The sequence below is a fragment of the Grus americana genome, chromosome 2 (assembly GCF_028858705.1).
Source record: "Grus americana isolate bGruAme1 chromosome 2, bGruAme1.mat, whole genome shotgun sequence".
NCBI classification, from domain to species: domain Eukaryota; kingdom Metazoa; phylum Chordata; class Aves; order Gruiformes; family Gruidae; genus Grus; species Grus americana.
The window spans coordinates 98489391-98502809 of NC_072853.1; the positions used below are offsets into that span (position 1 = coordinate 98489391).

The following is a 13419-nucleotide window of genomic DNA, read 5'->3' on the forward strand; positions in this document are numbered from 1 at the left end:
ATCATTTTTTTTAGCAAGCATTTAACTCTTAACTTGTATTAAGGACACAGAGCAATACTGGTTTTCAATAAACTGCATCAGAAACAACCTACAGGTTCCATACTCTTCTAAAAGCACACAAGCAGAGAATGAATGGGATTATGGTGTATATTTTTCAGTTGATTGAATGTACTTCAAACCACTCCAAGTATACTTCTGCAGTATCAAATGACACACCCAACAGTCCTCCTCTGCATACATTATCCTTCTAACAAATTATTTCAGTGCTCTCCAATTTTTTGGAACTTTTAACCAAAATTGAATTGGTTAACAAATAAAATGTTTTTACTTTGAAATCTCAGCTGCTTTATTTAAAAAATTAAGTCTCAATTAAATAGAAGTGTAAGATTTCTCAGATTCATCTAAAACCCGGGTCCATGTTCCTCAAACATTAACTGAAAACACACAGGGTGGGAGACTCTTTTCTTATTACTGTGACAGTAAATACTGTCACCCAGAAAGACCAGCCAATTGCTCTGAAAAGGTCTGATTCCACTCAAACTGTCTCAAGATTAGGTGAATGACTCATAACTATTAGTATTTGAACATATAGCACCTACAAGTTTAATTAAAACTTTTCACTGCAGTATCTACTATTTATAATAACTAACAGTCCTTTCCCCCCTTCCTTTTGAGAATCACCAATATCTACAGAAGCCTGGTAGTCTCCAAAAAAAACCAGTGGTGGGCCACATAGACAAACTTACACCTCAACTTTGCAAGGGCTTTGAAATGCTATAATAGATCCCTTTCTCCAAGAACTCAGGAATCCCAGGGAGACCCAGCGGCCTTGCTTTCCATACTTTTTTGTTGCAAAGCACGATTCCCCGAGTTCACTCCTACGCTACTATCACCGATGTCAAAACCATCAAGGTGAGGGTCCCAACCTGCCAAGGAGCTTACTGCGGTACTTAAAAAGCCTCTAGCTGCAGCTTCAAGGATCCAAGTCGCTTCTCAAAAACCTATGCTTGAAACGGCCCGGACTTCAGACGCGCTTCTAAACAGCTTTACTCGAACACCGGGAACACAAGACAAGGGAAGAAAACCCTCCTGAGGAACCCCGCCGCACCCATGATTTTGCGACAAGACCTGTGCCGTTACGCACTACCAACCCCGCGCGACGCCCTCGCCGGAAGCGAGAGGGCGGGCCTTCCGCTGAGCGCGAGGGCGGTGATTAACCGTCGCAGGCGCGCGCCGTGCCTGGCACCGCCCGCGGGCTGAGGGAGAGGCGGGAACTGAGCCCCGCTACGCCCCTCGCCCCGTCCCGCCTCTCCGGCCCGGCGCTGGCCTCCGCAGCCGGAGAAGGCCGGGACGATGCTGGAGACACTGCGGGAACGGTTGCTGAGCGTCCAGCAGGACCTCACTGCCGGGTAGGTAGCACCCCCGGCCCGGCGACGGTGAGGGGAGTGGGAGAAGGACCCGCGGCCGGGCGGGGAGGAGGAAGCAGGTGACCCGGGGGCGGGGGGAGGGGGGAAGGGAGGAGGAGGAGGAGGGTGAGGAAGAGGAGGAGGAGGAGACTGTGGAGGCGGGGCCCCCACCCGGGGCCTTTTCCTCTCACCGTAGGTGCCTGGCGGAGTTGTTCTCTCTCGGTGCCAGGACCAGCTGGGACCGCAGCTCCTGGGTCTCATTCACCCCTCACAGCTTTTCCCGCCTCGGTTGAGCGGCTCATGGCGGGTTAGCGAGCCCTGGCAGCTGCGTGAAAGCCTGCAGCTGCAGGCGGGAGTTGAGGGTGTTTGGGAGGCAGCTGCGGTCAGGGGAATGAGAGAGAGGCAGCTGTTTTGAGGCAGTGAGGAAGATGTGATCGGGGTCAAGCAACGTGCTTCAATTTTTTATGAAGTAACTGACCTTCAGGGTTTTATATATTAATGCGATTGCTTAAAGAGCATCGCTATATTCTGTTTGGCATGTGAAAAGCTTTTCTTTGGAGTAGGAGTTACTGTCACTTGGGGAGAAGCAGTGCAGGATAAGCAGAAGGAGCAGCCCCTTGCTTACTTTAAAAAGCAGAAAGATACTCTTCCTACAATGCCTCACAAGATTGTGGGGCTTTTTTACATAAGCCCTATACCAATGCTGGTTTAAGTACAATCAGGTGGTCCAAATGAGCATTACTGGAAGTCAGTGGATGGTTGGACAACAAGGTCATGCCTGTGCTGCAAAACTGTTGGTTCGTAATGAGCCATAGGAGAGTATCATGTTGTAATCAATTACTTTTAAAAACTGAGTGGTCTTAGGCAATGTTGAGGTTGCCTTATAATACCTCTATGGCAAATATTTATATATAGTGATGGATGTCTGTGTACTCCAGAAACTTAAAATAAATAGTTTATAATGACTTATTTGCACCAGTGTATGATGGTCCAGAGAAATTGATAGAATAAGCTACCAATCAACCAGATAAATTGCTTATATGTTATCTGTCTCATCTTAACAAACAGCAATTGGATATGAAAATGTCTTAAGAATACAGACTAAGGCATGGCTTTATTGTTGTGTGTTTTGCTGTTATTTTTAGAACTTCTTACATGGTTTGATGCCTCAATACAATGTAAGGATCTTTTGAAAAAGGTAGTTTTTGCATGATGGAAGAGAACAACAGAAAGGTCATAGCATGCTGGATCTGATGGTCATTTAATTCTGTGTCTCCATGTTTTACTGCAGTGGAGTCAATATGCTTCCATGTAGACTCTAATTTACCTTCTTCCTTGTATTGCAATGTTTTGTTCTGTTTTGAGAACAGAGTCTCTGATTTCATGATGTCCATCTTTGTGTTTTAGCAGCTCCATTAATCTACCCTTCTTGAAGTGTCCCTTAAGTTGTTTTTTCTATCTAGAGAGTATTCTTTGTTGCCATTGGGAACCTGTGTCTCAGAGCCATAGTAACAGAGGCTGTGGAGAGCATTGGGTTTTTCCTTGTGGTTTCCCCATGGATTCAGGCCAGAAGGTGACTTGTTCCATTTTGCCCCCTTTCCCTTCCTAGGCAGTACAGCCACAATGACATAGTGTTCTGGGTTACCCCATTCCCTGCACTAGCAAAGTGGCAATAGAAGTAATTTTATGCTATTAAGACTTTATCTCAAAATGGTCAAAACCCAGAGAAAGTATTTCTGATGTCAGGAATGCTGGGTCAGTTATGGCCAGCTTGTTAACTACACGTGAATGCTTGCAAAATGGAACAGTTGGATTTCTTGAAATACTGGGAGGGAGAAGCTTTTCCAGGGCTTCTAAGAAAAGAATATCACTTCCAAAGGAATAAGGGAACGTTTATGTACTACTGAAAAAGATTAAATTTGGGACTGTGTGAACTAAAGAAAGAGTGGTTTCATGTTATTAGACATTTCTGTGTACAAAGAAATGAATTCCCCTTTCATCTGCTCAGCTGTGTCTGCTGTCTACTTATGTGCATCTTGTGAGGTATCTAGATTTTGACCCACTTACCTGCAACCAATCTTTTACAGGAGGAGAAAAGAAGGGAAAAAAAACCCAACCCAGAACATTGAGCTGTGTTTGTGCTCAGGCAGTAATTTGTGTGCGTTTGCCAGCTTGAGTGATGTGGCGCTCACTACCTCCACTTTCTACAGAGAACACTGCTGCAAGGAAGCCGATATTGTGTAGTCTAGTGATAAATCCTTTAACCTTTACTTCTGACTGCCTGGCAGATATTCTAGTAAGAGAACTGGTAATTGTGACCCAGCATTTCCTTCAGTCCCTGTGTGCAGAGGAGAGCTGCTGTTGCAGGCTGGGGTGAATACTGGGGAACGTGACAGAGGGCCAGTTGCAGAGCTTTTCACACCAGCGTTCTTTCTTGGTGTGCTGTGGTTGTTGCTACTTTGGCTTGACTATTATGAACAGGGAGCGGAGACCTGCCTTAGCATGTTTTTTCTCAAATTGTTAACAGCTTATTTTGCTGTAGAGCTTTGAGGTTTCTTTTTGGAGTTCCTGGAAACTGGTGGTGGTCAAGACTGAGAGTGTTTGGGCTTGTCCTAGAAGCAGCCTGAATATCTTTATATTAGAGGTGTTTCTCAGTCACTGGGTCGCTTAGGATTACCTATCTCTGTGTCATGTCTGGAGGATATCTTTGGAGCTCATGGCTCATTTCCATCTTGCTCATGTCTGTGTATCCTGTATTTCTTCCTGACCCTTGCCGTCCTGGACAGCTGGGACTCCGAAGGGCGTAGAAGCTGAGAACATCTCTCATCTTGGTGGTCAGAGAATAGCAAGGGCTTTTGGTTCTCACTCTGCCGTGCCAACTTGACTAGCGTATACAGGGTGACTGAAAAACAGTAGAGTGGAAAAGAGTTGTGTGGTCTGTGTGAGGGTCATTTGTTGTTGTTTGGGATTTTTTTTGTGTTTTAGTAACAAGACACTTGTCAGTTTGAAATTGGCCATGGGTGAAACAAACCTCAGATATGTTCCATAGCAGCACACTGTGGTGATGCTGCTGCACATTCTAATAGTTGGCAGAAGAAAAGTTGTGCTTGTTCGAGTTGTATTTTGGCAGACTTATAGCAAGCGAGTACAAACATCTCTATGTGACTGTCATGCTTTTCCTTGGCACGTATGCCTTCTTGTAAAGGTTTTTCTTCAGGATTGGATTGGTTATTTCTACACAGATCTTTAATACCTGTCTGCTAAGGAAACAGTATCGAGAGCAGGATGACTTGGATATATAGCTCCCATAAAACTTTTTCTACCCAATTGCTTGATGCATCGTAGAAAAATCTCATTATTTAGAAGGAGTGTAGGTGGAAATAATTTCATATGACAGTCTCCACAAAAACTAACTGAAATTTGATTTATTTGTGAAATAAATTAAACGAAATTAACTATAATAGACTGGAATTAACACACTATGTGTTCAGACAAGTTGTTCTCTTTTTTGGTGTTGGAAATGTCTGATGGTTTTGTGTTTTGATTTATAGGTTGAAGACTTTGGGCGACAAATCAAGAGAAGCAAAAAAAAGCAGGCAGAGGTACTTCTGAACATCTTAACATATAGCATTGATCTAGGATGGGTTTTTTAAGAAAATTTGAAAGTGGCTCATGTATATGAGCCAGTTACAAAAACATTTGCGTATAATTTTACAGAATATTCTTTTGATAACAGAAAAGCTTAAACCTAATATTGAGGAAATACTTTGCTTAATAGAACCTTGATTGATAGGCCTAAATAATTAGTGATGGCTATCAATCAATTTATAAATGACTAATTAAATTATGTGAATATTCAACTTTATTGTAGTACTTTATACAAGATTCATGTTGCAGTACACTGAAATGTAGTTTACAATCTCTGTGAATCTCATATACTAAAATTGTAATTCAGTTTTTTATTGTGGAAAATATATGTCTAATGGAGTACTTCAATTATCTGTCTTCATCTCTGTTGCAAGAAGACTTAAGAATTGTGGTGGGGTTTTTTATCCTCTGCGTTTTAGTGTATTGTTCTTTCAACCTGTGTAAACTATAGGGAAAGGGTACTTAACGTCTCTAAGTGATGTCTGTGAATGATGCTTAGTGCTTCTTCAGATAAGCTCAGATGTGCTTTAGTGTAAAGCATGTGCTTTAGTGTAAAGCATGTGCTTTAGTGTAAAGCATGTATTTACTAAAACACAGTGTGTAGCCATGAATTAGTTTTAAAACAAGCCCTGAACAAAAAATAAGGCATCTGAAATAAACTGTATTCAGTTCTGAAGCTTGATGGTTTGGATGTAAAGGTATTTTAACATAAGACTGGTTGTATTGACAAGACCTGGAAACTAAACTGAGTGAAGGTTTGAATAAAACTATTTTAGGCAACTGCCTTCTTTGTATGTTTCCAGTCCGTAATATTTTGGTTCATCTGGTGTACTGTAAAAATCTATTGCTTTTTGAGAAAAGCACTGAGCGAACCCATTGGATCATCACAAATAGGGGAATGCCGGGGGGACTTCTGCTTTGCTGATAAAGTTCTGGGACAAATATAGCTTAGTTTGATTGTAAGGATGGCTGAGAGCTTGTGGGTCAGGATCAGAAGAGAGGCTAGTAAGGATGGGTCGCAATGGGAGTTTGTTACTGACCATTTGGTCAGGGAGTCAATGATGATCAGTAGTGGATGAAGATCAATTTGGGGAACTCAGTGCATGAAAGGCCATAGGACCATATAGGCCAAGAGATACTTATTGAAATTGAAGAGGTACAAATCCAAAGTCTTTCCCTGGGAAGAAAGTATACCCTGCAACAACACAGACTGGGGCTGACTGACTAGCCGGGAAGCAGCTTTGCTGAGAAGACCCTGGGGGTCATGGCAGACAGCAAGCTGAACGTGAGCTAGCAATGTGCCTGGCAGCAAGAAAAGCCAACAGCTTCCTGGGCTGTATGAACAGGACTACAGGCAATGGGGTTGAGGGAGGTGATTATCCCCCGCATTCCTTAGACCACATCTAGCTACTGTTTTGGGCCCCCAGTGTAAGAAAGACAATGATAACCTGGAGGAAGTTTAGTGGAAGGCCACCAAGATGGTTGGGGTTGAAACTCTCTGTATATGTGGAAAGGCTGAGACTGGGGCTTGTTCAGCCTGGCGAATAGATGGGGAGACCTAACAGCCACCCATCATTACCTGTGAGGAGGTGGAGCATGGGTCTTGACATTGGTATGTGGTGGGAACATGAGAGACGATAGGTGTAAGTTGAAACAAGAGATGTTCAGACAGGACAAGGCTGTAAGGAAAAGCTTTTCCCCCGGGACAATCAAGCAGTGGAACAGGTTGCTCACAGAGCCTGTGAAGTTTCTGTTCTCCAAGGTTTTCAAGTTGCAACTGGACAAAGCCCTGAGCAAGCTAGTCTGATCCCATAGTTGGTCCTGCTTTGAACAGGAAGTTGCATCAGAGACTGCCTGAGGTCCCTTCCCACCTCACTGAGTCTATCACTTTTCCCTTGATTTAAGGGAAAGAAAGGTTTCATTTATGGTATTTGGGTTTTTTTCCATTCAAATTATTTGGATGACAGTGCAAAACTGTCTATTGTGATAATCTCCCAAGACAAATCTTTGATGACATAAAGATCTTCACATAATATGTCCTTGAAAGTGCAGCATTGTTAATTTTCTTTAACTTATGAGTTGGCTTTATATTTCAAGCTGTTGTTAATGAAAGTATATGTATCCAATAGGAGTTCATTACAGGCAAAGGTTCTTTAGCTTAGTACTCCTTTGTAATGTAGAATACTTTAAGTGCAGTATCTTTATTGAGGGACATAAAGAACTTGTAGTCTTATTTTCAGAATGTTTCTGTTCACTGTTTTAAATTAAAACAATGACATCCTGTGTGTTTGTTAACTGTACTAAGAAATTGTCTCATAAAAGCTGTTTTTAATGGACATAGTCAAAAAGAGGTAAGAATGGGCTGCCATAAAATAACAAGGGGAAAAAACCCAACCCTAGCTTTGGAATATTCTTGTAAGATACACTGTATAACGCATTTTAAACCGGAATTGATGAAATGTTTGTGAAAGTGAACAGTAGGGAATATTTCTGTGCTCAGCATATCTGTCAAATGCAGATGTAGGTGCACACATATTTTTATAATAGTCTTCTATTCATTAACACCAGTTGTATATTAACAATTTGTTTTATAGAACTGTTCAGTGTTTGCCAGAGTTTTCTGCTGGACTGGAATTACTGAGCAGGTATGACCTTCCATTTCTTTGTTAGTGTCTGCTTCCTATAATTTCAGAAATAACTTTATTAGGTTAAGAAAATGAGAAGAAAATGATACTAGGTTTTTTGGATGTTCTACAGTGAGTAGAGTGGGAGTGGTTACCAAATGATAAGTAAGTTTTAAAGCTTGCTCAATCCTTAATTCCTGTCGTGTTAATGAAACAGAAGTTCTGGAGGAAAAGTGACATTTAAAAGATGACTGTAGTTCAGGGTCTAATGCACAGGGATGAAGGACACCAGCACTGAGGCCCAGCCTGTGGTTTTAATTTGATGTTTTATAACTTCTACATATTTGATATGGTTTCATTCTGTTATAATAGAGACAGTATGCCTGTCCTTGCCATGAAAAGAAAATGTATTCCATGTGTATTTAATCACGTTTTTTCTGAGTAACAGAAGCTCTCTGCATTATAAATTTCCTTTGTATTTTTATCTTTTAAAACAACAACAACAAAAATCTATTTTTGGGGAGGCTTGGAGTGGTGTTAATTTTTTGCATTTTCTTAATGATATTGGGTTCCAAGTAGTGCTTATGACTTTTGTGTGTAGTCTTTTAAACATTGCTGGGTCTTAATGTAAGCTAGCACTTTTTCATTGAAAGAAATTTTTTCTTACTGTGTATTTCTTTCTTGTATTTACTGTTCTACCAAGATAACTGTACATCTTTTTAAACTATTATTTCTGGTGGTCCCTGTAAATGTAAGCACACTGGCATCCATGAAGTCTTCTTCCTTTGTAAGGGAAATACAGGTAAAATAGTTATTTATCTTTCTTCAGATATGAAGATGCTTGGGCTGCCCTTCACAAAGGAGCCAAAGATTGTGCAAAAGCTGGAGAGGTAAGAAAAAATAGAAATGCCACTCTTAAAAGTATTTAAAAATGTATAAATAATTTTGAACTAAAATTTTTGGGACCAATGTACTGGATTGACCCTGACCACTAGGTAAGCACCCACACAGTCTTGTTCATTGCCCCACCAGTGGAACAGAAGAGAGAACAGGAAGAACAAAAATGAGAAAACTCATGGTTCAAGATAAAGACAGTTTAATAATTGAAAGACAGAGGAAAAATAAGTGATGCAAAAGCCATTACTCGTAACCTTCCACAAGCAGACCAATGCCCAGCCAGTCTCAGAGCAATGGCTACTTTGGAAGACCAAGCCCCCAGATTTTATTGCTGAGCATGATGCTATATGGTATGAAATATCCTTTCGGCCAATGGTCAGCTGTTCTGGCTATGTCCCCTCCCAGCTTCTTGCCTGCCCCCTGCCTACTCACTGCAGGGGGAGCAGGGGTGAGTGGGGAAGAGGGAAAGCCTTGACACTGTGCAACCACTATTCAGCAATATCCAAAACATTGATGTGTTATTGACACTGTTTTGGTCAGAAATCCAAGACACAGCACCATATTGACTGCTATGAAGAAAGTTAACTCCATCCCAGCTGGACCCAGAACAACCAGTATTATGGAAAAGTAATGCTCTGTATTACTGCTTGGGGAAAAATGCCGAGTTGCATTGGTTTTTACTGTGGTTTTAATATGGTATTTGACAGACAGCTGATGGAATGGATCAGTTCTTGTTTCTCACAGCTTTTCAAGATTTGATAGTACTCAGCCTACAATTAATGTTCCTAAAGTATTAAATACATATATTGCAAAAATTTCTCTGTGACCATGTTTCTCACAAGGTATCATCTAACAAGAATTATCTGAAGTTCATTCTCCTGTTTACTTTCTGGTATTTCAATTACTATAACAAACATTGAGTGTGATAATTTCCTAGTGCTTTTAAAGTACTTTTCGAATGATATATCAACACCGAGAATTTCTTGTCTTCTGTCCTGTGTTCAGATAGTTGCAATCACTACTTGCAGTTAAGCAAAAAATATTATTTGTATCAGCTTACTGTTTTTCTGTGGGATGTTAGGTTAGAAAAGGATATTGAGAAATACGACTTTGTCAGAGGATGACAAGAAGGTGATGGTAAAAATAAGACATATCCAGAAGTTCATGGTGGTCAGGTTTTACACTCTTCTGCCATTATTTGAAAGATTTTAAGTTAGTTGGGAATATTATTTTGAGACTGCTTAAGATACCTTAACGTTGCAAATAAATGGCAATGTATACAACAAATAGTAATGTAAATAATAATGTAATACAAACATTAAATAATGTGATGCAATGTAAACAGTTGCAAAAATGCTGTTGCATGTTACTGCTGTAGCTCTTTAAAAGCACTAGGGGGGCCTGGGAAAGTATTGAATATATTTGGGGTTGAGACTTGGTGTTTAGTATCAGGGTAGGGCTGTTACACTGTCACTGCTTGTCACCCTCTCCTAGTGAACAGAAAATGACAAGATTTGATTGTCTGACTGAAAAGATTGAGGAAGTGTCTGTGCTTTCTCCTTAATTTTGTTCAGTTTTCCAGCCCTGGAAGTAAAGTGACAAGTTGTGTGGTTTATTTCTGGAATGAAGGGAAAGAAAACTTCCAGTAAGTGCTACCAATGCATTGCTCTGCTCTCCTGGAGGTCCGCACCAGACTTTCCATTTCAAACCCTGTTTAAGGAGCAGACAGTGTAAGCTGGGTGGCCGTGGTGCAGAGCAGGACCAGGCTATGGGGTTCTCTGTCCTGGCTTGAAACCTTCACTTTGGCTGGCTGCATCCTCCCTGACTCTTCTGATTTCCCTGAGTCTTCTTTGTATCTTGTTCCAATGGATAAAAGCCACACTGCTTAATATATTTTGAAGAAGTGTATTTAGGGTAAGAAAGATACTATCTTATGTTCTTCTTTCTCCTGCCTAATAGTATGACCCACCTTTTCCACCCATTCCAGTGAAAACCTTCCTTTATTAGAGATGAAGTTCTCTCTACCAGCTTTGTGTGCTTTACTGTTCATGATGATTTTTTTTTTTAGAAGACCTCTTAAATGACTTGCTTCCAGTTTTGTAATGCTTACAATAGTTTGCTTTAAAAATTGTAGTTCTGAAAATGATGTGAGGTTTCATATATATAAACCCAATGTAACCTTAGTCTTCACATATTATGGCTGCTTGGGAAAACTAGAATGAAAAACTTCCAAAAAGTCTTTGAAATTTCCCATGAAATTCAGATGTTTACTTTTGGGATAATCCAAAATATGTATTGTTTGGGGGGGGGGGGGTGTTTTTTATAAAAGTAGCAAATACAGGGTTCAGTAAAATAAGAATTGTGTAAGCACACACGATTGACTGTACTATATCAGACCTAAAGGTCCACTTGTCCAGTATTCTGTGTCTGGTACTGGCCAGTAGTGGATGGATAAGACAGCATGAGTAGTTTATAAATGTGGAATAGAGAAAGAAATGTGACAATTTCAAGCTTTAGTTGCTGCCTACAGTCCTATCATGTTAAATTATAGATGCTAACTACCAATTCTATCTACAATATTGTCCTAAAAATACTGGGTTTAGATGCTTGTAATTTTAGCTGCATTTAATTATCTCTGGGCTGAAATGTTTTTCTGGTGTTTGCCCCCATCTTCCGATGTATTTTTTTGTTTGTTTTACTGTTTAACTGATATAAATAATGTATTCTCAAAAATAGACTTGGCTTTATTTAAATAAAGGTGTTAGTCGTCTTAAATGTTTCATTACTCACTGAGCTTTTGAATAAGGTGTCACACCTTGTCTGGTAAATTAAGATAGCTTTTTGACAGGAATGGACAGTTGGAGGGATTTGTAAATGGGAGAAGTTGGCATTCTTCTAAAAGAGTCTCTCTGAAGTGGGTAGAATTGTAAATCTTTGAGAACTTCCTTTGCCCACTGCTCAGACTTTTTCAGTTTCTGCAACTAAATTCTGCAAAAACTGAGGAATTCAGAAGGCAGATACAGCCTTGGGCTGCAGTTGTGCGCAAGAGGAGGAATGGGTAATGGAACTAAGAGCAGGGAAACTAGAATTGAATCATCTCAAGCATCATATATAAGGGAAACATTTCTTAGGATCTCTTGATTTTGCTTTTTTCATAGAATCTGACCTATATAAATAAAATCTTTAAACAGTGTATCTTCTTCTTCTCGTTATACTGTTGTATAATAAAAGTTAGGAAGAACCAAAGAACAGCAAAAATTGAACTAATGCAGAAGTGTGTTCATAAACTTAACTGCAGTAGTTGCAAATCTTTATCACAAGAGCAGAAGAGCAGGACTGTTATAAAGGCAACGTTTTAAAAAATATCATCCTTTTTATTTAATTTTCTAGAGTATTTTGATGTGCAGAATTTCCAGTTTTATTGTTAAGATGGACAGCTATTTCAGTATTCTCATTTGATTTTGATGTCACAAAGATAGTGTGTCACAGACTTGTAATTTCTGATAATGAAACTAGTTCTGGAACTGGTGTTTCTTCTAAATCAAACATCTTCTCTTTTCTACAGTGATATTAGATGGGAAAATGGTGTCAAGTTAATTTGGTTTTATTAATTAAATTGTTATGACTAGCAACATTAAACTAAGTTATTGATCTAAGTAAGCCTTACACAGCATCACTGCAATGTTGTTATCACGTACCAGTGCAGCACTGCTGTCAGAATTCCAGATGCATGTTATTTACAGTTAATAAAATCCATAAAATATTTCTTGCCTTGATTAGTGTATTGAAAAATAACTTTTTACCTTGTTTTGATCAATGCATTTTGATATAAATATTTCATACTACCAGGGCTTTCTTGAGCATGTTGTATATTTACTCGAGAACAAGTGGCAGTGCTATAAGGTTGCTATGCTGACCTTATGCTTGCAGATGCATGAATTCTAAAAATTAGTCAAGATGCTTGTAAATAGGTATGTAAATTTACAAGTAAAGTAAAGAACCTGTTTGTTTCAGCTGGTGGATAGTGAAGTTGTGATGCTTTCTGCACACTGGGAGAAGAAAAGGAACAGTCTGATGGAACTACAGGATCAGCTCCAACAAATACCTGGGTTTTTAGCAGATCTGGAATGCCTCACAGCAAGCCTAGGTAAGGTTTTATAGATATAACAAGCATTTAAGTCAGTACAGACAATTAGACTGAAGTTCAGCTGTTGTGAACTTTGCAATTATAAAATTTAATTTTGCTTCCCAAACACATCCTTTCTATTATAAAAAAAAAAAGTAGTTCTTAAACAAACTGATTTTGTAAAAGAGCAAAATTAGTAGCAGTTGCTTTCCCAGCAGTTAAAATACTGTATATGTCATTATTTGAAGAAAAAAAAAAAAAAAAATCAAACAACAAAAACCCAAACTGTATGGCAACTGCATACCTTGATGCGACCAGTTGAAAATTATTACTCTTGAAGTCTTTTTAAATTCATAAAGGTTTGTAAGTAGCGTGAACACTTGTATGTTGGGTTGAATCTGTCATTTTATATAATAATTTGTTTTAAGTCATCATTTTGGGGCAGAGGGAGGAATTTACCTGGCTTGGGATACTTTCAAGGCAGAATCTTTTTGTTCAGAGTGATTGTTGGTTCCAAAGCTAGCTTTTGCAGTTCAATTTAGTATACATGGTTAAGCTATTCTGAAGTGATATCCAGCTGGGTGAAACTAGCAAAGCTGCACATTAAGGTTACCAAATACCTCATGTTTGTTACATGGGTTCCAATTTCTAGAACTTTACAGAATGTCAACCTGTCTATTTAATTTAAAAGATGAAAAGGTAAATGCTTTAGTGTACT

The 13419-nt window shown here is 39.5% G+C and overlaps 1 protein-coding gene across 1 annotated transcript in view; it reads left to right on the top strand.

Moving 5' to 3' along the window:
- The first annotated feature begins 1225 nt into the window (after nucleotides 1-1225).
- DTNBP1 (dystrobrevin binding protein 1) overlaps nucleotides 1226-13419 on the top strand; it is a 74246-nt gene continuing 62052 nt past the window's right edge. Inside the window, exons 1-5 of the mRNA XM_054813978.1 lie at nucleotides 1226-1409; nucleotides 4958-5008; nucleotides 7649-7699; nucleotides 8508-8568; nucleotides 12590-12722. Coding sequence (XP_054669953.1) covers nucleotides 1354-1409; nucleotides 4958-5008; nucleotides 7649-7699; nucleotides 8508-8568; nucleotides 12590-12722 — 352 coding nt within the window. The 5' untranslated portion in view covers nucleotides 1226-1353. The remainder of the gene's footprint in view (nucleotides 1410-4957; nucleotides 5009-7648; nucleotides 7700-8507; nucleotides 8569-12589; nucleotides 12723-13419) is intronic.